Source organism: Loxodonta africana, chromosome 12, assembly GCF_030014295.1.
Source record: "Loxodonta africana isolate mLoxAfr1 chromosome 12, mLoxAfr1.hap2, whole genome shotgun sequence".
In the NCBI taxonomy this organism is placed as follows: domain Eukaryota; kingdom Metazoa; phylum Chordata; class Mammalia; order Proboscidea; family Elephantidae; genus Loxodonta; species Loxodonta africana.
In genome coordinates this window covers 83,872,321-83,895,254 of record NC_087353.1, presented here as the reverse complement: position 1 = coordinate 83,895,254, position 22,934 = coordinate 83,872,321, and the positions used below count along the sequence as shown (strand labels likewise).

General features: G+C 50.0%; 1 protein-coding gene across 5 annotated transcripts in view; it reads right to left on the bottom strand.

Moving 5' to 3' along the window:
* Window positions 1-302: 302 nt before the first annotated feature.
* Window positions 303-22,934, bottom strand: part of IL4R (interleukin 4 receptor) — a 47,110-nt gene continuing 24,478 nt past the window's right edge. For all 5 annotated transcript variants that reach the window (XM_064295734.1, XM_010598474.3, XM_023558869.2 and 2 more), the window contains 8 exons: window positions 19,959-20,112; window positions 18,302-18,453; window positions 16,972-17,123; window positions 12,033-12,189; window positions 7,779-7,878; window positions 5,597-5,675; window positions 3,461-3,510; window positions 303-2,501 (listed from right to left, as the gene is read on the bottom strand). In XM_064295734.1, the coding sequence (XP_064151804.1) occupies window positions 932-2,501; window positions 3,461-3,510; window positions 5,597-5,675; window positions 7,779-7,878; window positions 12,033-12,189; window positions 16,972-17,123; window positions 18,302-18,453; window positions 19,959-20,112 (2,414 nt within the window). In that variant the 3' untranslated portion in view covers window positions 303-931. The remainder of the gene's footprint in view (window positions 2,502-3,460; window positions 3,511-5,596; window positions 5,676-7,778; window positions 7,879-12,032; window positions 12,190-16,971; window positions 17,124-18,301; window positions 18,454-19,958; window positions 20,113-22,934) is intronic.

Sequence of the window (22,934 nt, the reverse complement as noted above, 5' to 3'; positions counted from 1 at the left end):
GCATGGCCCAGGGGAGCAGTGTCACAGACGGGAACCACTCCCTTTTGGTCTCAAGGTCGCAGGGCACATTTTTTCCTGGAGACTCCATGCTTAACAGGAGAACTGGCCTGACGGATGTGTCTGGGAGCCTGATGCATACTATGTGGCTTTGGTAATCAAAATTTTCCGCATTCTTCTGCCACCAGTGCAGCCCTGGTGGTGCAGTGGTTAAGAGCTCAGGCTGCTAACCAGAAGGTCGGCAGTTAGAATCCACCAGCCGCTCCTTAGAAACCCTGGGGGGCAGTTCTACCCTGTCCTGTAGGTTGATATGAGTTAGAATCGACTCAAACGCAACGGGGTTTTCTGTTGCCTCCACTTGACTGAGCATCGCTCCGAGAGCCGGGATTCTGTCTCCAGCGTCCACCCAGTGAAGCTCTGTTGAATGAATGGTCACCTCTGGGCAGTGATCACCCTTCCTGGACCTCAATTTCCCATCTATTTCCCAACGTCTCCTTGTTTGGCTTTGTTAATTTCTAGACTCCGCTTCCAATGCAGTGAGATGTGGCAGCAAATCCCAGGACAGAGTGAGACATGGAGACAGAGTGGAGCCATGTATGGAGCGTGTTGAGTGGGCAGGTCAAAGGCCCACAGCTGGGGAAGCCAAGGAAGGCCTCAGTGGTTCGCTCACAAGTCACGGTACCTAGGGGCCTCATGAGGGAAGTTAAGCCCTGTAGTTGCCCGCTGTGGGGTCCAGCTGCCTGGTGCCCTCCACTGCGGGGGGGTGGCTGCGGGGCCTTGTGGCAAGCCCAGGCTCATGTTGGGTGAGGGTATAGTCTCCATAGTCTCCATGTCGGGGCAACTTCATACCAGAGTTCTCTGAGTCTTCCAGAAATCTGCCAGCCTGGCTGCCTTCCAGCCCTCATCTGGGGTCCTCAATGACAATGGCATACACCTAGGTCACCCTCATGCGTGATGGTTCCGTGGAGGCCATGGCCACCATTTTGGCAGGCTGGTCTGAGCTCTGAGCATTGCTGAGGAGAGGCTGGAAGGACAGTGAGGACTTGTTCTCCTCTGAGACACCCAAGGGAGCCAGGCATGCTGGAGAGAGATTGGCCTCTAGCTGAAGCTCACCTGGCAAGGGGTCTGGAGCCCTCAGGGGGCTCACCAAGGGTGAGGACCTATCTCCACAACAGCAGCCACAGCAGGGGCCAGCTACAGCGTGGGCCTCGCCATGCTCCTCCTGGCTGTGACACTGTTTCAGGTGGCCACACAGGTGGCAGGTGAGGGCTGAGTAGACAATGCCACTGCCCAGGTCGTCCCTGAGGGGGTCCATGGCCTGCTCTGTGGGGAGCAGGGGCTTCTGGCTGTCCTCTCCCTTCAGCACTGGCCCCAGACTGAGGTGCTCTGGGGAAGTGCTTGGGAAGAGTGAACCCTGTGGGGTGTGAGGGGGCTCCATGTCCAGTCCAAAGGTGAACTGGGGGACTGGGCCTGGGCCAGAGGCCTCAGGGCAGTCGGTAAGGAGGTTCTGGAAGGGCTTATAGCCCCCCTCCCCACTGCTGGCCTCAACCCCAGATATCCCCAGGCAGGCAGTACTGTTGGCAAGCAGGCTTGAGAAGGCCTTGTACCCAGACTCTCCGGGAGAGCTGAGGCCCACTGTCTGGCCATCCTGGGTGCTACCCTGCTTCATTGCACTCACAAACTCCCGATAGCCACTGATGGTGGCCGAGGCTGGGGTTTGGGCTGCCCCACTGGCAGGGGCTGAGGTGGGGGCTGGGACTGCCCCATGCTGGAGGACACTCCGGCGGAGAATCTGCTCCCAGGTCTCCAGCTCCGGCTGGAGCGAGGTGGGCTCCTCCAAGGGCTGGGAGGCACAGGGGGTCTGGGAGTCTGCTTCCCCTAGGCATGCAGCCAGCAGCGGGTCTGAGTCCAGCTCTCCAGAGCCTGGGGACTGGCTTAGGAAAGTGCTGAGGCTGCGGTACGTGGGGTTGTCTTCCATGACAGCAGGCAACTCTGTGAAAGCCAGGCTGGTCGACTCCGGCTCCCCGCCCTGCAGAGCTGCCTCCTTGGGCTCTGTACTTGGGAACTCCGCCCAGGGCATCTGAGTATTCCCGCTTCCTGACAGTGGAGAAAGCAACGACTCTCCCAAGCCCTGTGGGCTGAAGACCCCATCCTGGCCCCCGAGGAGGTCCAGGAACAGGCTCTCTGTCATCCGAGCCGCGATGCCCTCCCTGCCCTCCTGGAAGCTGACCCCACTGTTCTCTGGTGAAGGGCAGGAGCTCCCTTTATCTTCCTCCACTTCCTCCTCCTCGCCCTCCACCTGCGCCTCAAACAGCTCCACACACCGCACCACGTTGATGCTCTCTGGCCAGAGCACTGCCTTGCTGAGCTCTGCAGGGGATCGGGCCAACTTTCCAGGGCCCTGGGAAGGCCCATGTTTGGCAGCCTTGGGGGAATCCTCATCCTTTTCCTTGTTATGCTCCAGAAAACAGGGCAGGAGCTTGGTAAGACAAGTCTTCCAGCGTCTGCAAAAGCAAACGCAAGTTTGGTCAGGGCTCAGTCTCTCCTCTTGGAAAACTCCTATCCACCCTTCAAAGCCCGGTTTGAAATCACCTATATTGACTTCTCTCTACTGCAGACATGCCTCTTGATTTTATAATCAATAATCTTATCAGTCTACCTTCACTACTAGCCTGGGAACTCCTTGAGGGCAGGGCCAGCATCTTACTTTGAGATTTCTAGAGCCCAGCACGTGACCTGGCACTTATTTCAAACTCAATCTATTAATAAAATAAGTCTTTATCAGGGATGATGATATTTCAAATACTTACCAACACCATAGCATAAGCAACGACCAATTAGAATAGACGTGGGGCCCCAGGGCTGGAGCAGGGTTCTGGAGCCCCCTACTGACTCAGGCAGAAGCTCGTTATTTACTGGACACCCTCAGGGAGGGGCAAGGGAGGCCAGGGGGTGGTGGGACACTGGAGGGTTTGGGACAGGGGCTATTTGCCAACCAGTATACAGTTGTGTCGGGAACCCTTGTGGCGTAGTGAAGTGCTATGGCTATTAACCAAAAGGTCGGCAGTTCAAATCCACCAGGTGCTCCTTGGAAACTCTATGGGGTGGTTCTACTCTGTCTTATAGGGTCTTGTAGGGTCACTATGAGTCAGAATCAACTCGACAGTAACGGTTTTTTTTGGTTTATGCTGGGTTGGGCACCCCCAAAGACCCTGACCTTCTCCCCATGGGATTCAGCACGTGCCAGACCCACAAATGAAACAGGGGCCTCTGCCAGCAGCCAACCTACCCAGATGCCCCTCCTCTTCCCACCCTTCGCAGCCCAGTGTCCCAGGACATCTATCAGACACCAAGATCAGAAGGCAGATGTGGAGGCAGGGTGACCCAGCTCAAGATGGGCCCGCCACCCCACTTCCATCACCTCAGAACCCACTCAGGCTACAACCTAAGTTCATATACATACGGGCACTTGACTGGTTTCTGGCCTCGGGACGGCTTCCCCCAGAGTGACACCTAAAACAGAGAGACAGCCAGTGAAACGGAGCTGAGTGACCTCCAGCAGCGCTCAGGAAATGTTTGTGGTAGAGTGCAAGCCTTAGTGTTGACAGGTCTGAGCTCCAACCATTCACATAAGCTCTCTGAGCCTGGGTTTCCTGACTGGTAAAGTGGGGCTAACACAGCCCTCCTGGGGTGGGGGTGGGGAGCTCTGAGAATTAATGAGATTGCCCTAATATTAACAGGTATTGTGGCTGATGACAAAATGGCCACAATACTCTGCAGCTCTCCCCACCCCTTGAATCAGGCCTGGCCCTCTGACTTGCTTTAATCAACACAGTGAGGTAGAAGTGACAGTGGGCTAGCTCTGGGCCTAGGCCTCAGAAGGCCTTTGAGCTTGCCACCCGTGAGACTGAACCTGAGCTAGCCTGCTGAATGAAGGATGAGGCCCACGGCGAGATCACCTCCACCTGAGCTAGCCTGTTGGCGGCCAAGGCCCAGGGCTCGGTCATCTCCACTGGAGCTACCCTGCTGGAGAACCAGCCTCATGGCTTGGTCATCTCCACCTGAGCTAACCTGCTGGAGCGGAGGACCACAGCTCAGTCACTTCCTCCTGAGCTAGCCTGCTGGAGCCAAGGACCATGGCTCAGTCACCTCTACTACTCCAGCTGAGGGTCTACCAACTGCTAGACCTGTGAGTAAACCACCAGGGACAGGACAGTTAGGCAAGATCTGCCCAGAGCAGCCCAGAAACCCTGTCCCCTCCCCACACCCTGCTCTGCTCCCCCTCTCCCCAGCCCAGATCATAATCTGCCTGCTGAGCCCACCCAGACTTCCCCCACCCTGAGCCCAGCCCAGAATCCCCCACCCCCTGCTAAGCCCAGGCCAAATTGCCCACCTGCAGAAGCATGAGCTGAATAAATGACTGTTGTTTTAAACCTCTAAATTTTGGAGTGATCGTTACATGGCAAGACCTAACTGATCGATCAATGGCACGATATGCAGGGTCCTTTAACATGCACCTTGCGTGGATTCTCAGTGAATTCCAACACCTGCCTTCACATTTGAATCATGAGGAAAGCAGGCTCAGAGAAGTTAAGCAACTTGCTTAAGTCCACACTGCAGGTAAGTGGCAGAGGCAAGATTTTAAGTCAGCCCCACTGGACTCCAAGCCTGCTAGAGTCCCTAGAGAATAGAGGACACATGGCATTTCTGTTCTTGGCTGGACTTGCATCCCCCTCTTCTTCCTAGAGAACCCTGATGTTGCTTAAGCAAACCCCATCCACACATGGCCAGTGCCCTGGGGAAGCTGACCCCACCCCCAGCTCAGGGGTGGCCACCTGCTGTTCGTAAGGTATTCCCACCACAATGCTGGCTATTTTTGTAAAGCGCATATGACACAATTCAGGCCAGTGAGAATTGAGGAGATCCGCTGGTGCTTTGGAGCCCTGGGGGTGCAGTGGTTAAGAGCTCAGCTGCTAACCAAAAGGTCAGTGGTTCAAACCCACCAGCTGCTCCATGGGAGAAAGATGTAGCAGTCTGCTTCCATAAGGATTGCAGCCTTGGAAACTCTATGGGGCAGTTCTACTCTGTCCTATAGAGTCGCTATGAGTTGGAATTGACTAAATGGCAATGAGTTTGGGTTTGGTTTGGTTTGGAGGGAGGCTGTAATGCTTCAGAGAAGCTGGCACCTCTCAAAGTCTCTGGTGACCTGCTTTCCTCTCTTTCATCTTCTCCTGAGCTGGCCTCCTCCTCTGATATATCCCCACTCACCGCCCACCAGGCTCCAGCCTGTCCTATCCTGTTACTTCCTCAATAAACCACTTAACTGTGAGTATAGTTTGTGAGTTCTGAGTGGCCATTGCAATGGATTATTGAACCCAGAAGAGGAGTAGAGAGTGCCGTGGGAGGGACAGCTGGTGTCAGAAAAGACTGTGGGCACCTAACAACCACATTAAGCTGCTGAAACAACCTACCTGGAGATCTACCTAACTTTTCATTGCTAATATCAAAAGCCAATGAATGTCCTTAAGATCCCAGATGCTTTAAATCGTATTTCCTGATAGGCACAGTCAAAAGCATCCTCACCAACATACTCTCCTACCTGTGAGTCCTGGATGATGATAGCTATGAGGGGGCTGTGGGCTGGGTTGGGAATCTGGTCCCACCATTCTTTCTTAATCCTGAAAAACAAAAGGAAACGGAATTGGTCTCCAAACCATTGATAGGTTGATGCTCTTCCCACAAAAATTATCGTAGTCGCTAAGACTTGTGCAGCACTAGACACTATGCTGATTGGTTGTGGGATGTAAATCCACTGAACTCTCATACTAATCCTATGAAATGGGTTCTACTGTTAACCCATTCTACAGATGAGGAGACTGAGGCCCAGAGAGGTGAAATGATAGCTGGTAGGTGGCAGAGCTGGGTACATGCTCCAGCATTCTGCTCCCCAGAATGGAGTTCCTGACGTGGCCACCTCTGTCCCCAGTGGGAACGAAGCCCCAAATCCTACAGTCAGCCCCAAGGAATTAGGGGCGACTCAAGCTGCAGAGAAAGAATTCTCGGTTTCCGCATCACCAATGCCCTCTCTGGAGCAGAGGGTAAGGTACCAGGGTGAGGCCTGGAGTGGCCTGGGAAGCTGAGAAGACCCTTAGAGAAACAGCCTGGAGCCTCCGAGCATCAGTGCTGGGAGGGAAGACCCTCCTTCCACCTCTGGATTAGCTTCCGCCCACTTCAGCCGGTCTTTCAGTACGTGTTTATGAGCACCTACTATGTTCCACTCACTGTGCCAGGCCCTGGGAACATAACAGTGAGCATTCTAGATGGGGAGACAGACAATAAACAGATACAGAAAGAATGATGTGACATCATTCATTCCTGGCGATAAGGGCCATGAATAAAAACAAAGATAAGGGGCAGTGAGCTTATGTCAATGAGGAGGAACAGTTCAGAAAAGGAAGGTGAGAATGGCTGTACAGCTTAAAGAATGTAATCCATGTCACTGAATTGTACATGTAGAAACTGTGGAATTGCTGTATGTTCTGCTGTGTATATTCTCAACAACAACAGATAAAAGAAAGTATTTTAAAAAATAAACTAAAGATGGGGGGTAGAGAGGAATGGGGAGCAACGAGGAATGACTTCTGAGCAGCGAATGAATGTGGTAATGGAGTAAACCACAGCGACGCATGGAGAAAAAGCTTTCCAGGCAGGGATACAGCAAGTGCAAAGGCCCTGAGGTGAGAACTTGCTAGATGTGTGCAAAGAACAGCAAGGAGGCTGGAGTGCTGGGACACAGCAGGTGACAGGTGGTGGAGAGTCAGCCCCTTACAACCAATGAATTATGTCCTCCCCACTGCTCTCAGTCTGCACGGCAAACACTGGGATATCACCGTTCCCATTTCAGAGGAGGATCCCAAGGCTCAGAGAGGCTCAGCAGCTTGACAGACACACTGCTGCCAGGCGTCGAGGCCAGGATTCAGATGCAAGTCCCCTGACTCCATCAGGACAATCGTCAAGGACTCCTATCTCCTGCCCCCAAGTCCTTGCTTCTGCCTGGACCACTCCTGAGGTACCCAGGGGGATAAGGGGACACAGGATAACTCCAGCTCCTTTTTGTCAAAGGCAGGTCTTTCCCAGGTCTCCCCTGGCCACTACTTCTCTCCAGTCAAGTCTCTGCTCAAATATCCCTCCTCAGAGATGCCTGCTCTGGCTCCCCATCCAAAACAAAACTAAAAACCAAACCTGCTGCCGAATGGCCGATTCCGACTCCTAGTAAACCCAATAGGGCAGAGTAAACTGCCCCATAGGGTTTCCAAGGCTCTAAATCTTTACAGAAGCAGGCTGCCACATCTTTCTTCCACGAAGCAGCTGGCGGGTTCGAACTACCAACCGTTTAGTTAGCAGCCGAGTGTTTAACCACCGCACCAACAGGGCTCCTCCTGTCTAAAATAGTGCCCCCAAAACATCTCTCCCCTTCCCCTGTATACCTCCTTCAAAACTTGGATAGTTACAGAAAACCGCCTTAGTTACTTGTTCACCGGGCATCTTCTGTCTCCCCACTAGGAGCCAGGGTCTTGTTCTCAGCTCTAGCCCCAATGTCTTGTGCATAGTAGGTGCCCAATAAATCTTTACTGCTGAATGAAAGGACCACGAGCTAATGGATTAGAGAAAGAATTTCTTCTTGGAGCCAGCGGGGAGAACAGCCCTTCCCTCCCACCCCCCCACTTCCACCTGAGAGGGGCAGCTCAGCGGTCCCCATGCTGAAGCCCACCAGGACTCACTTGATGATGATGAAGTAGGAGGACAGACAGGTGGCCAGGATGACGATGCAGGAGATACTGATGCCAAGCGGAAGGCGCTGCACCAGGGGCTTCTCATAGTCTGGAAGCAAGGGGGAAGTATGAGCACTACACTCTGCAACTGCCTAGTCTCAGCTTCCTGGACTACAGACCCTCGGTGATCCCACCAACCCACCCTCCCACCGCATCTTCTTCTCCCGCCCTCCTGCTCACACTGCTCTCCTGGCTGTCCCCCAACCCTGCAGAGCTCAGCGCCATCTCAGGGCCTTGGACTTGCTGGGCTTTCCCCCCTGAAGCATGGAGGGAAGTTCAGCTCACAGACCTGGAGCCCGACTTCATGAGTTCAAAGCCTGATTCTGTCATATCCTTGCTGGGTGACCTACAAGTCCTGTGATGGACTGAAGTGTGATCTCCCAAAACATGTGTTGGAATCCTAACCAACATCCCTATACTTGTGCATGTAATCCCATTGGGGAATAGGGTTTTCTTTGTTAGGTTAATGAGGCCATATCAGCGTAGGGTGTGTCCTACACTAATCACTTGTGAGTTAGAAAAAAAAAAAAAAAAAGCAGATTAGAACAGAAGGGGACACAGAAGGATAAGAGGGATAACTGCCACATGAAGATCGCCATGGAGCCAAGGAACACCGGAGGGGGCTACAGAGGATAAAAGAGGCAAAGATCTTTCCCCAGAGCCAACAGAGAGTCTTCCCCTATAGCTGGTGCCCTGAATTTGGACTTCTAGCCTCCTGCTGTTGTTGTTAGGTGCCGTTGAGTCGGTTCTGACTCACAGGGACCCCATGCACAACAGAACGAAACACTGCCCAGTCCTGTGCCATCCTTACAATCATCGTTATGCTTCAGCTTATTGTTACAGCCACTGTGTCAATCTACCTCATGGAGGGTCTTCCTCTTTTCCGCTGACCCTGTACTTTCCCAAGCATGATGTCCTTCTCCAGGGACTGATCCCTCCTGACAACATGTCCAAAGTATTTAAGACATAGCCTCGCCATCCTTGCTTCTAAGGATCATTCTGGTTGTACCTCTTCTAAGTCAGATTTGTTCGTTCTTTTGGCAGTCCATGGTATATTCAATATTCTTCGCCAACACCACAATTCAAAGGCGTCGACTCTTCTTCGGTCTTTCTTATTCATTGTCCAGCTTTCACATGCATATGATGCGATTGAAAATACTATGGCTTGGGTCAGGCGCACCTTAGTCTTCAAGGTGACATCTTTGCTCTTCAACACTTTAAGGAGGTCCTTTGCAACAGATTTACCCAATGCAATGCTTCTTTTGATTTCTTGACTGCTGCTTCCATGGCTGTTGATTGTGGATCCAAGTAAAATGAAATCCTTGACAACTTCAATCTTTTCTCCATTTATCATGATGTTGCTCATTGGTCCAGTTGTGAGGTCTAGCCTCCTACACTGTGAGAATTCCCCCACCTCTCTGTGACTCAGTTTCTCATCTGTACAGTGGGTTAATAGCAGTGGTTCTCTCACAGGGTGGTGGGAAGATTACATGATTTAATAGGCAATGCACTCAGAACACTGCCCTCATGTTCCGTAGGCATCCGCTGTGATCATTTTTCCGTGGCTGGCTCCTTCTTCAAGTTCACTTCATTGTCGCCTGCTTCAAGATGTTGTCTCTGATTCCCTCTGTTGCCCACTTCCATGACTCCCTCCTCTTACCCTGATTTATTTTCTCCCCAGCGCTTGCTGTCTTCTAGATCTGACTTCTTTGTTTACTTGTTTCTTTTCTATCTCCCCCGCCCCAAAAATGTCAGCTCCACAAGGGTGAGGCGTTTGTCTGTTTTATTCTCTATTGGCTCCCCGGTGTCTAGCGCAGGGCCAGGCACACAGTAGGAACTCAATATTAGCAGTTGTTGGAATAATTAATGAGTGTCCACCACATCGTACCTGTTCACTGTATCACCTTCCTTTTCTCCAGATCAATGGTAGAATTCAACCAATTTGAGAAAACTTTCCCAAGTACCTACTGTGTGCCTGACCCTGTTCTGGGCATTAGAGCTATCGACACAGAGAAGATACTGCCTTAAGGAGCTCACAGCCCTTAAGTGGGAGACAGGTCAACAGACATCCGTAGTACAAGAGAAGCAATGCTGAGAGGGACAAGTGGCAAGGTGGGTCAGGGTAACTGCCAACCCCACTGTGCCCAGCACTTTAAAGGTTCCTTCTTTCATTGAATTTTCGTAACAGCCTTACTCCTCCCCATTGTACAGACGATGACTGAGGCAGCCTACCCTACCCAACAGCCATTTCCCCTTCTTTTTTCTTAGGCAGCAATGTGCCCACACTGAGGCTTGGGCCGATCATGATTCTCATTTCTTTTCCAGACATTTGAGTTCCCAACTTCCCTTGCAGTTAAGAGAGGTCATGTGAAGAGTGCTTGCCAATAAGAAGGGAAGTCTGCTACGGAAGCTTCCAGAAAGACTTATACTTCCAGATAGAAGAGAGAGATACATGAGGTATACTCCCTCATGGCAGCTGTCTTAGTCATCTAGTGCTGCTATAACAGAAATACCACAATGGATGGCTTTAACAAACAGAAGTTTATTATCTCACGGTCTAGTAGCCTAGAAGTCTGAATTCAGGGCACCAGTTCCAGGGGAAGGCTTTCTCTCTCTGTCGGCTCCAGGGGAAGGTCCTTGTCATCAATCTTCCCCTGGTCCAGGTGCTTCTCTGCATGGAACCTGGGGTTCAGAGGATGCATTCTGCTCCCGGCGCTGCTTTTTTTGTGGTATGAGGTCCCCCGTCTCTCTGCATGGCTTCTCTCTTTTATATCTCAAAAGAGATTGGCTTAAGTTGTAGATTAATCTTGTAGATTGAGTCTACATAACTGCTGCTTATCCCATCTCACTAACATTATAGAGATAGAATTTATAACATGTAGGAAAATCACATCAGATGACAAAACAGTGGACAATCACACAATACTGGGAATCATGACCCAGACAAGTTGACAGATATTTTGGGGGGACACAATTCAATCCATGACAGCAGCCTTTCCTTTCCTTCCTGCTTTGGGCCCTAGTGTGTGAGGGTATATGTAGCAGCAGACTTGGGGCCATGCCAAGGACAGCAGAGGGGAAGAAGGATGACACTGCTGAGCTGGGATGGGCCCGGGGAAGATTCACTTGTAAGACTTCATATTATGTGATATAATTCAATATTCCTATTATAAATGCCATGTGTTGCAAAGTTATAAACAGTTCTTTCTGGAATGTAGCTGTCAAGTCAAGGACTACATTTCCCAGCATCCCTTGCAGCTATGTGTGGCGATGTGACCAGTTTTCACCAATAGAACTTGTATCACTTCCAGGCTAAAGCTTTAAGAAGTAGGTGTGGTCTCTAGGCTTTCTTTCCCTTTTGGCTGGCTGGATGCAGATAATGGGAGGCCCTAGAGCAGGGATTCTTAACTTTGGGTCCACAAACCACCAACAAGGTCATAGATAGAATTCCAGGGCCTGGGAACTTCGATGGGAAAGAAATGACATCTTTAATTTCACTAACCTCTAACTGACATTCAGCATTTTCTTCCATTAGGAATGTAGGGGGCAAACCACATTAATGGCAGCATCAGTGACTGTCACCAATAGACGTCACAGCTATCTTCACATCACATCAGAGTCACAGACATCATTTATGCTCATCTACTTTGAAATTAAGTATTTATAAGATCTACCACTAGATCTTGTTATTTAACGTGTTAACAATGACGCACGTCTATTCCTAGGTAACAAATGTGTTTAAGAATATTACATAACTGCATTTCAAAACAATTAGTTTCCTCTGTAATCCTGTGTAGTTTATTTTATGCATTTAAAAACATTATTCTGAGGTGGGGTTTATAGGCTTCACCAGCCTGTCAAAGGGGTCCATGACACAAAAATGTTAAAAACCTTTGCCCTAGTGGATGATGGAGCCTCAAAGATGGATGGAACTCCAGTCACCAAATCACCACAGGGAGGAAAGCCAAGAAATACTCAAGCAAGAAATATATTTTTATTGTGTTAAGCCACTGAAATTGTGGGCTTATTTGTTACCATTGCCTAGTCTACCCACCCTAATACACCACATCAGTCAGTAATTCTGTTATTTGACATTAGAGGCATCCTATGAAATGGAAATCAGAGGCTCCGCCAGGGGAAGGATCTGGCCACAGACTAAAAGGGTGGGGCTGCGATTCTATGCTCAGGGCTCCTGATACTCACAGTTGTACCATGTGTTGCTGCGGCTCCACTCACTCCAGGTACTGTTATACTCCTGAGACTGGGCCTTCACTGATGCCCTATAGAAGACTCCAGACTTTAGGGAACTGGCTGGCAGGTAAAGGAAGGGTTCCTTATAGATCACCTCTTGGACTACGAACTGGTAGAGGAAAGGGAGACGTTAGTACACCAGCTAAGGGAGGGGGCATCAGCTTTCGCCCTGGCTGCTGTCCTTAGCTGACCCCACAATGTTTAAGAGACACCATTCTGGACATACAGTTGTTTCCCTAACTTGAGTCTTTGCTTGCCACCTCCACAACAGTGATCAGAGTAGAGTGAAGCAGTCAGGGTATCAGCCCTCACTCCGGCTCCCCCACAAATTACCCATATTACATCACTCTGGCAAGTTGATTAAGCTTTCTGAATTTTAATTTTCTCATCTGTAAAATAACAATAAGAAAAGTTCCTACATCTGCTTTCTGGCTGTGTGACCTTAGGCAAGTGCCACAACCTCTCTGGGCCTTAATGTCCTCTTCTGCAAAATGGGAATAATAAAGGTGGCTACCTCTCATTAACCCATTAAATAAATAAATAAACCCATTTAATAAAGCCACCTTTATTGAATGGCTTAATAGCAGGGAAGCACTTAGAACAGCACCTGGCACATAGGAAGCACCAGTATGATCTTTCTGAAGTGCAGAGAGGGCCAACCCGTCCCTCTTGATCTTTCCTGGGCTCTCTAGCACCAAGGCCAAGGCCAAAGTCATTGACCTGGACTCTAAGGCCCTGCCCAACTAGCCTCACCTGGCATGTGACTGCCCAGATCTAGTGTTAAGTGAAAGGGTAAGATTCAGAATAGTATGTGTCGTCTGCTACCTTTTATGTTGAAAAGAAGAAAAGGGGAAGGCATAGTGATAGAGGGTGACAGATTCTAAGATGGTCCCATGATCGCCGCCTTGTATCATGCCCTCTAGGTGTAGTCAGGACCTGTAGCTTGTCTCTAACTAGGAGAATATAGCAAAGGTGATGGGTATATGGATTACGAGTGTGTGATTATATCATATCAGACTACAGTGTACATCTTGTTAGGAGACCCCTTCTCCCCTGCTGGCCTTGAGAAGGCCACATGGCAAGGAACTGAAGAGGACCTCTGGCCAATGGCCAGCAAGAAGCTGAGGCTCGCTGTCCAACAAGCCACCGGGAACTGGATCCTGTCAATGACCACGTGAGCTTGGAAGTAGGTCCTTCCCCGGGACAGCCTCAGATGAGACCGCAGCCCCAGCTGACACCTTGATTACAGCCTCCGAAGCCCTAAAGCAGAGGACCCAGGGATGCCAGGCCCAGACTCCTGGCCCACAGACACCGTGAGATAATAAATGTGTGCCGTTTAAAGCTGCTAAGCTTGTGCTGGTATTGTTATGCAGCAATAGAATGCTAACCTGCAGTGATGAACACACACATTCCCTAGTAGAGGCACAAACTCTTGGGAAAGGCATGCATGCCCCCATGCCCTCTGCCTGCTGCATCCCTGCCTTCCTTTCCTCCTGGCAGGAGACAGGGAGCAGAAGTCAACCTCTGGGAAAGGGAATGGGAGGATGGGGCTGAGAGGGGAATATGTTTTCATTCTATGTCCTTTTGCACCATTTGCATTTTTTACTTCGTGTAAATACTACTTTTACAAAAAAAAGATTTTAAGTGAAAAATGAAATAAACACTATGTTCAGTATCGATTCTGAGAGCAAGTCAATGGCCTGAAGCCTCTGCCTGTAATGCCTCTACCTGAGAGATCCATTCCTTTGCTGGCTCTCTCCTCCACAGGCCTGGCAGCCCCTTTCCTGTTGGAAGAGTTGTTTGGGGAAACAGTCTGGTGCAAAGTGAGCCAAAACCAAAAAAAAAAAAAAAAAAAAAAAAATCCATTGCCACCGAGTTATCCCGACTCATAGGAACCCTGTAGGACAGAGTAGAACTGCCCCACTGCATTTCCAAGGAATGGCTGGTGGATTCCAACACCCAACCTTTTGATGTAGCTCTTAACCCCTATGCCACCAGGGCTCTGCAAACTGAGCCAGGGGCTGGTTTTTCATGACAAAGAAGCAAAGCCCCCAGGAGGTTGCTAGAGAAAGTAGGGTGGGGCTGGGAGCTTTCCCATTACAGATGAGCTGAGACTGAGGGGGATCTGGGGGAGGGGAGGGAAAGGAGGACATTTCAGCAATGCTGGGTTTATTTCATGAAAGGAATCCTACACCCTGGAAAGCAGCAAGAAATTGGAGAATGTTTTACTAAGAAACAAAAGAGAAATGGGAGCTTCCAAGCAACTATTTGTGGTTTTGTAACAAACAGGCCCGTGCCTGGGGAGAAGAAACAGCACAGGCTCCAGAGCCAGACAGCTGGTTCAAATCCAAGCTTGGCCGCTTACAGCTGTGTGACCTTGGATAAACCTCAATTTCCTCATCTCTAAATGGAAGAGACAAATACCCTCTCTCCTGCAGGGTTTTCATAACAATTGGTGATGGCATACCTTGTGCTGGGCACATAGTAGGCATATAAGAAATGGTAACACTATTATCATGAACATGGCATTCACCGCCCAAAACAAACTTGTGCTCTCGTTTTCTGCTTTTTCACTGTGGGCACCTCCATGTTCCACAGTCCTAAGGTATCCACGAATGTCCACACCTCCACACGTTTGTTCACGCAGTTCCCTCTGCCTGGCGTACTGTCTCCTCCTTTCCCTATCCAGGAAACTCCTATGGGTTAGAGCGCCTCTTTATTTCCCAGGCCCAAAACTCCACAGGAAGTTCTAATGTCTCTTCTTAGAATGTACTTGTCTGAGCCAGGGCTGTGTCCACAGTGCCATAACAGACACGGGTGGACACCCACCCAGCAGCACGCAGTCAGGGAGCCTCTGTCTCTAGAGGGTTAATCCTGCTGCTCTAAGCCAATTATGGTGATCCCATTTCCCTGCCTGTGACTGGTTAAAGAGAGCATGTGACCTGTTCTGGCCAATGACTAGTGAAGGGAAATCTTCAGGCTCAGCTGTCTGTGGGAAGATGGGGGTAGAAGTCTCAGCAGGCTCTGCCCCACCAACAGGAGAAGCTGGGCTTCATCTTGCTGCCTCGGACCTGGTACTGTGTGTCCCAGGGGCAGACTGCCATGCCCACTGAGCCGTAGCCCAGGCATGCTGACCAGTTCTATCCCATGGCTGGAGTGGGGCCCCAGGTCCTACACCTGGCCAGTGTTTCAGCCAGGCCGGTCCTTTTCCCCCTCTGCAGTTTCCCTTGGGGAATCCCCCTCCTCATTCTCAGTCCAGCTGATCCCATCTCCAGCTCCAGAGGTGGGCATGTGACTCGTCCCTGGCCAATCAGAGCCTCTGCCAGCACCCTCTCCTCCCCACAGCCAATGACTGGCTCAGAGACTGGCATGTGATCCAAGCCGGGCCCAGGGAACATCAGCCCCAAGACTTCTATTGAGACTGTCAGGAAAGACAGGTGTGAAGCTGCTAGGGGGCATATTTGCCACTGCCCAAGTGAAGAGACTGCCCCAAAATGACGCTAACACAAAATAAATCGTGGCCAAGAGATGAATAGATTACTAAAACCTTATTTGTGCAACCGGATCCAGCCATGCCTGAAGGTAACTCAAGAAAGAAGATCTCACCCCCCCTCCCCTGGAACCCATGCCCCTGAGTTCTCAGCAGGCCTGGCACAGACCCATGACCCAGGAAGGAGATTTGCTGACAACACAGAACCTGCCCCAGTCACTGGTTTCTGTGCACCCCTGACCACACCGTGAGCCCTTGCTATGTCACATATTTCATGCTGTCAACAGCCACATGGGGTGGGTACTCTTGTGATCTCCATGTTCCAGATGAGGAAACTGAGGCACAAAGAGGCTACATAAGATGCCTAAGCTCATGTACCTGGCAGAGCAGGGAAGGAGCCCAGCTCTGTGGGACTCTGGGGTCCAAGGTCTTCTGATACTGTTCCCCTTGGGAATGTGAGGAAGGTGGGTTTGGGACTTGGAGGCAAAACCTGGATGGCAGGAAGTGACCTCCTTTCTCCTCCCCCACCTGCAACTAAGAGAGATGGGACCAAGCCATCCATTGTGTATTGCCTCTGCTGTTATTTACTTAATAACCACCCCCCAAAAAAATCCAAACCCATTGCTGTTAAGTCAATTCCAACTCATAGTGATCCTGTAGGACAGAGCAGAACTGCCCCATAGGGTATACAAGGAGTGGGTGGTGGATTCAAACTGCCGACCTTTTGGTTAGCAGCCATGTTCTTAACCACTAAGCCACCAGGACTCCCTTAAATCTATTCCCCCCTTTTTAAAAAACTTCAATACATTTACTTTCAAAGGAACCATACTATTACTACTGTGAATGGGAAACAAGTATCACAGGCCACGAATATCACATAAAAGTAAACACAATGAAAAGCAAGCAACATCACTGGCCGAAACTGTTTTCTCCAGGAAGGTTCTGTGCCTGCGGCCCCTTCTCTCTTTGTTAAAAAGAGGGATTAGAAAGCCTATCCGCTTGAAGAGACTTCCTCCTTGACCACCTAGGACCATGAGGGAATTGACATGGAATACTGTCTTACTTTGTGGCTCAGGTGATTTAAGTGTGTAGTTCCATGTGTCCCAGGCTCTGGGAAACACAGATATGGTCCAAAGGCCCTCCTATAAAGGTGAGGAACAGTGAGCGGAAATAAGCTCCCTTTGTGTCACACTGAGAATTGGGGGCCCAGAGAGGTTGAGGGACTTGACCCAGGTCACAGAGCATAGCCAGGTTAGGAGCCAGGTCTCTGGCGACAACAGCCCTGCAGCGGTCCAGGTGTCCTACGAAGCCCAGAGGCCTGTCCCGCACAAGCCTAAATTCCCACCTCCCCTCAAGGATTCCCAAGACGGTACAAAGAAACTCCCTGGCCCATCCACTCACATCCGAGGGGTCGTTTTCATTTGAGATGTTGACCAGGTAGGTGAGCTCCGAGTACAGGAGATCCGCAGGAGCGTATGGGTTGCCCCACCTCAGCAGCAACATGTCAGAGGCATTCTTGTGAACCGTGAGGTTTTCTGGGGCCCTGGGTTTGACTGTGGGAGAAGCATTGCCTGTGTGAGGTGCTTGGCCAGGCAATGGGAGGAGGCACAGCCCTGCCCAGGATCCAGCCTCACAGAACCCCAAGTCATTTAGATTTCAGTCAACAAGCACAGAGAGTTACAACCATAACACAGACTAGAATGTTGCTAAAATTGTTCATAGCACTTCAGTCAGTGTTTGTTATAAACTGTCTTACTACGGTAGATGCAAAAAGTACAAGCTAAAGACACCCAAACATTAGCTTTTTCACTTTCATCCTTCACATCTTTGGCCACATCTGGGTACTGTACGATTCTTTACTAAGTTTTTTGTTTGTTTGTTTTACTTTGATTGATTCGCCGTTTTAAAAACATTTAGTTTTCTTTTTTTTTAAGGAATCATATCCATGAGACCACGAGTACAGAATATGCATTAAAATCAATGCACAAATATAAAAGTTATTTTAAAGGTCATCCATGGGTCAATTTAAATAACCTTTCAACCACCAGCAGGTATGCCTAGACCCTTCAGGAAACGCTCATGGAGTGGTTAAGATTGTAAGTTCTGCAGAGGCCTGACTTTGAATATAGCTTCTGCTGCTCTCTAGCTGTGTGACCTTAGGCATGTTACCTGCCCTCTCTGAACTACAGTTTATTAAACTGTAAAATGGGAATACTAACTACCTTCTGGAAACTGAGGCTACGAAAGGCAATGTGAAAGCAACGAGTGGTATTTTAAACACTTGTCACTACACCCCAACAAGCTTATGGGGAGATCCAACAGGCTTCAAGTACCAGGATGAGCTCAGAATTCCATGGTCCAGACCATCCAAAGAAGCAGCAGATGACCAGTCAACAGAAGGTGGAAGGGATGTTCCCAGCTAACTGTTTGATCTCCAGCAAGCATGCCTTCAATCAGACATGCCTCATCTCAATACCCCTCCCTGGGCACTTAAATTCAGGGAGGTGAAGTATATGAGCTGAAAGAAGCCTGATCTATTGCTGAACCCAACCCCATCTTGCAGATGGGAGGACTGAGGCCCAGAAAAGGGCTGGAAGCCTATCACATCTGGGAAAATGTAGTTCCTGCTGCTTGGACTCCCTTCCCCACCTGCTGCCTGCCCCCCTTGTCCCAGAGCCCAGCCAGCTGTGGGAACACCTGCAGTCCCTGCCCCTAGCCCACTGCTACTCACCATGATGGCAGGGCTGGAAGATGTCTTTCCACAGCAGCTGCTGCCCAGCCCACAGTTCAAGGGTATAGACGTCCACGGAGTATATGATATCCACTATCATACTGCACACGCACACCGCACCGTCCTTGTTCTCAGGGACACATGTGCGGCTTCTGCACACACAACGTGCCTGTGTTAGGCTGGCCGTGACCCACAGTTGACCCCAGGACATGCCTCAAGGAACCACACACTCTCCCAGCTTCCTGATCACCCTGTTCTGGCGACTTGGGGGTGGTCAGTGTTTGGCGACATCAAACTATATGGTTGCCTTCCTTAGTGGTTCCAGCCCTCGTCACACTCACCATGGATGCTCCTATGCCCCTTGCTATAGGTCCTGGTCCCAGGACTGAGCTCTTCCCTGAAAGCCAGTAAAAGGGAAGAACCCTTGACATGGTTCTCTACTGAAACTATTTATAACAACATATGTGTGAGTCCCAGGGCACCTGTGTAGCAGTTTCTCCCAGTGTACAGTAGACCATGGCATGTCTTGGCATCTGCCCATAAACACCTGCCCTGTGTACCACAGTATGATCCTAATGGACCACCTCTGATAGCCAATCCCACATCTAGGCTAGGGGCTAGGCCAGGAGTCTGCAAACTTTTCCTATAAAGGGCCAGAAAGTACATATTTTAGCTTTGAAAGACATATAGTCTCTGTTACAACTACACAACTCTGCCACTGTAGCACAAAGCAGCCATAGACAATACGTAAGCAAATGAGCATGGCTGTGTTTCAATAAAACTTAATTACAAAAACGGGTAGTGGGCTGAATTTGGCTCATGGGCCATGGTTTGCTGAACCCTGGTCTAGGCCAATGTAGCACACACAACAGCACAGCCCACCTAGCTCAGTATATCATGGAATACCACCTCTATCCGTGTACCCTGTCTACTGGGTGTGCTGTATACCCGTGTGCCCCATAACCATGTTTCTCGTGTACCCAATTACGTCATGGGCACCCCCTGCAACAGAACACCCTGTGTACCATAGACTATCCCAATGAAACACCTGGAACAATGTACCCCATTTTCCATGATCCATCAACTGTCACAGTGAACGTCACCTCTGTACCCCCAGAACAATGATCCAGCTCAGTGGTTCTCAAAGTGTGGTCCAGGGGTCCACTGAGTCAAACTTTTTTCATACTAAGATGCTATTTGCCTTTTTTACCCTCTTTCTCTCATGAGTGTATGGCGGAATTTTCCAGAAGCTATGTGATGTGCAATGATGTCATTGTTCTGATGGCTCATGGAATGTGGGCTTGTGTGTTCTTGTGATTTAAAATTCTCCAGTTTTAATTTCAAATAGGGTAAATATCGATAGATATAACTTACCTAAACAAAACTTTTTGGGTCCTTGCTAATTTTTAAGTGTGCAAAAGCATCCTGAGTCTAACTTGTTTGAGAACTGCTGGCCTAGTCCAATATTCCACCTGGAACCACATCCACTGACAGTGGCCTCTGAGCCCTTCCATACGCCCACCCCATGACACTCCATCTCTAACTCCCTATCCAATAAGCCACAGTGAACCCCATTTAGCATCACACCCTCCAGGCACCACCTGGACCAGGCCCCGTGGGGACCACCACCCAAATACCCAGCTCCAACACAGCTTACTCGAAGGTGTCAGAAATCTTCTGGAAGGACATCAGCTCGTAGGATAGGAGGAGCTCAGTGCTGCAGTTGACGGGACCCGCCATCTTCCACTCACAGGTGGAGGTGGTGACGAAGTCAGAGAAGCAGGTGGGCTCAGACAGGACCTTAACACTGCCTGGGGAGACACAAGAGAGCTCTGAGCAGCTGTGAACCAACAACCAAGGGGGACACACCACTGAGGCAAGTCAGAAACCAGTCCAAACTGGACCAAGGGGACAATCAAAAAAACAAGACCACAGGCCCAGGCAATGTCACATGCTAATTCCCACTGAACTGGGGCAAAAACCAGGGCTCCTAGAGTTTGGAAGCCAGCTAGCCTGTGGGGGGATTCCTGAAGCAGAAGAAATACCCCCGTAGTGCAGAAGCCATTCAAGGGGAGTGGAACCAAAGGCACCTTTATCTTACGCAAACTCAACTTCTTGCCCTTGGCCAAATTAAAGAAAAAGTATCTGTTTAAGGGGTGCTTTTCCACTACAGTGGGAGCCCCGGTGACATAGTGGTTAAGAGCTCGGCTACTAAACAAAGAGTCAGCAGTTCGCGTCTACCAGCTACTCCTTGGAAACCCTACGGGGCAGTTCTACTCTGTCTTATAGGGTCACTATGAGTCGGAGTCAAGTTGACGGCAGTGGGTTTTGGTTAACAACTAGAGCAAGCACCCGTCTTGGAGGAGTGTGGGTGAGGGAGGGCTGTTACCTATGCCAGCTTCCATACTTATTGGTTATCCTCCATTTGTCTCCCCTCCATCTGTTCTCCACCCTTCCCTGCCCTCTCTGTGCCCAGGAGGCTGACCCATGGTCTCATCACCTGACTCCCTTATCCTCTGCCTTCCAGTTGGTTTCACCTGGTGAGAGGGGAAGATGGAAAGGCAGGAGGAGAGATTGGGGCATTTCTTCTTTCAGCTCCCTCCCCAGCTAGTTGGGGCCAGAGCAGGGACTCAAACCAGCAGTCTGTATACTGGGTTTGTGGCGAGCCAAAGCGTCTGAAAGTCATGGCCCTCACTCTAGCCCGATGGGAGCGTCTTGCTCCCTTGGAGGACACACATCACAAAAACCAAAACCAAAACCAAACCCGCTGCCGTCACATGGATTCCGACTCATAGCGACCTGACAGAGTGGAACTGCCCTGTAGGGTTTCCAAGGCTGTAATCTCTTTGTGTGTGTGTGTGTGTGATTTAGGTGTGAAAGTTTACAGAGTAAATTAGTTTCCCATTCAAAAATTTATAGGTAAATTGTTTCGTGGCATTGGCTGCAATCGCGCATTGTATCCGCACTCTCCCCCTTTCCCTTTCCACCCCAGGTTCACCGTGTCCATTCGTCCAGTTTCCCTGTCTCCTTCACCTTCTTGTCTTTGTTCCTGAGCAGGTGTTACCCATTTGATCTCACAAACTTGATCTAACACACATTTCTCATGTGCATTACTGTTTGTTTTATAAACAAACAAACAAAAAAAAACCAACCTAGTAGGTAATAAGAAACCCAGAGTTGAGCAGGCAGAGGGAGAGTGCTGACACATCATGGGGTTGTTAACCAATGTCTTAGAACAATGTGTGTACTAACTGTGTGATCAGAAACTAGTTTGTTCTGAAAACCTTCATCTAAAGTAAAATTAAAACAAAAAAACCCAAGCCCATTACCGTCGAGTCAGTTCCGACTCATAGCGACCCTACAGGACAGAGTAGAACTGCCCCATAGGGTTTCCAAGGAGCAACCGGTGGATTTGAATTGCCAGTCTTTTGGTTAGCAGCCGAGCTGTTAACCACTGCACCACCAGCGCTCCTGTTTGTCTTATATAAAAAAAAAAACCCTGTTGCCATCAAGTCGATTCTGACTCATAGAGACCCTTTAGGACAGAGTAGAACTGCCCCATAGAGTTTCCAAGGAGCGCCTGGTGGATTCAAACTGCCGACCTTTTGGTTAGTAGCCGTGGCTCTTAACCACTACCCAACCTGTGTTTGAAAGGTAAACTTCAGGAGTGGCTTCATTCCTGAGTTAGAAGGGTGTCGGGGGGAAGGCTATATAACCTTTACGGAAGCAGACTGCCACATCTTTCTCCTGCAGACTGGCTGGTGGGTTCGAACCACCAACGTTTTGGTTAGCAGCCGAGCACTTAAGCACTGCACCACCAAGGGCCTTCCCACCCATCACAGCTGACTTTAATCTGCATTGGTTCAATGGCTGAAGGGCTCATCATGGCAAGGCAAAATCTTAGATGTCTAATAAACACCTCGAACTTATCTCAGATCCAAAACAAACTCCTGATTTCCCCCCAAATGTCTGCTTGCACCCACAGCCTTCTGTATCTGCATCCTTCTCACTCAGGTCAGAAATCTTGGGGTCACCTTTATCACTTCTCTCTCTCACCCCAATTCCAACTCGTCTTCAAGTCTCCTTTCCAAGCAGGTCCAGAAGCCAGTCCCCTCTCACCTCCTCCACGATCCGAGCCGCAGTGTCCCCCTGCCTGGTTTACCACAGTGCCTCCTCCTTGGCTTCCCACCTCCACTCAGTCCTGTTCTCCAAACAGCAGTCCAGGGGTTCTTTCCCCTCCTCGTGTTCACACTCCTCCACCCCACTGGCCTCCCTGCTGTTGCAGGAACATTCTGGGTATGCCTTTCTCACAAAGCCTCTGCCCAGAATGCTCCTCCCACAGGGAACCACCTAGAACACCATGGCTCCCTCTATATCTGCATGGCTCCTTCCCTCCCCCACTCAAGTCTCTGCTCAAATGTCACCTCAAGGAGGCCTTGCCGGACCATCGTGTTTTAAATTGTAATGCCGCCCACCCCACCCTCTGTTCCCAATCCTCCCAGTTACCAAGGAGTCTACTCTGACTCAGGGTGACCCATGTGTGACAGAGTAGAACTGTGCTCTATAAGTTTTCAATGGCTGATTTTTCGGAAGTAGATCACCAGGCCTTTTTTCGGAGGTGCCTCTGGGTGGA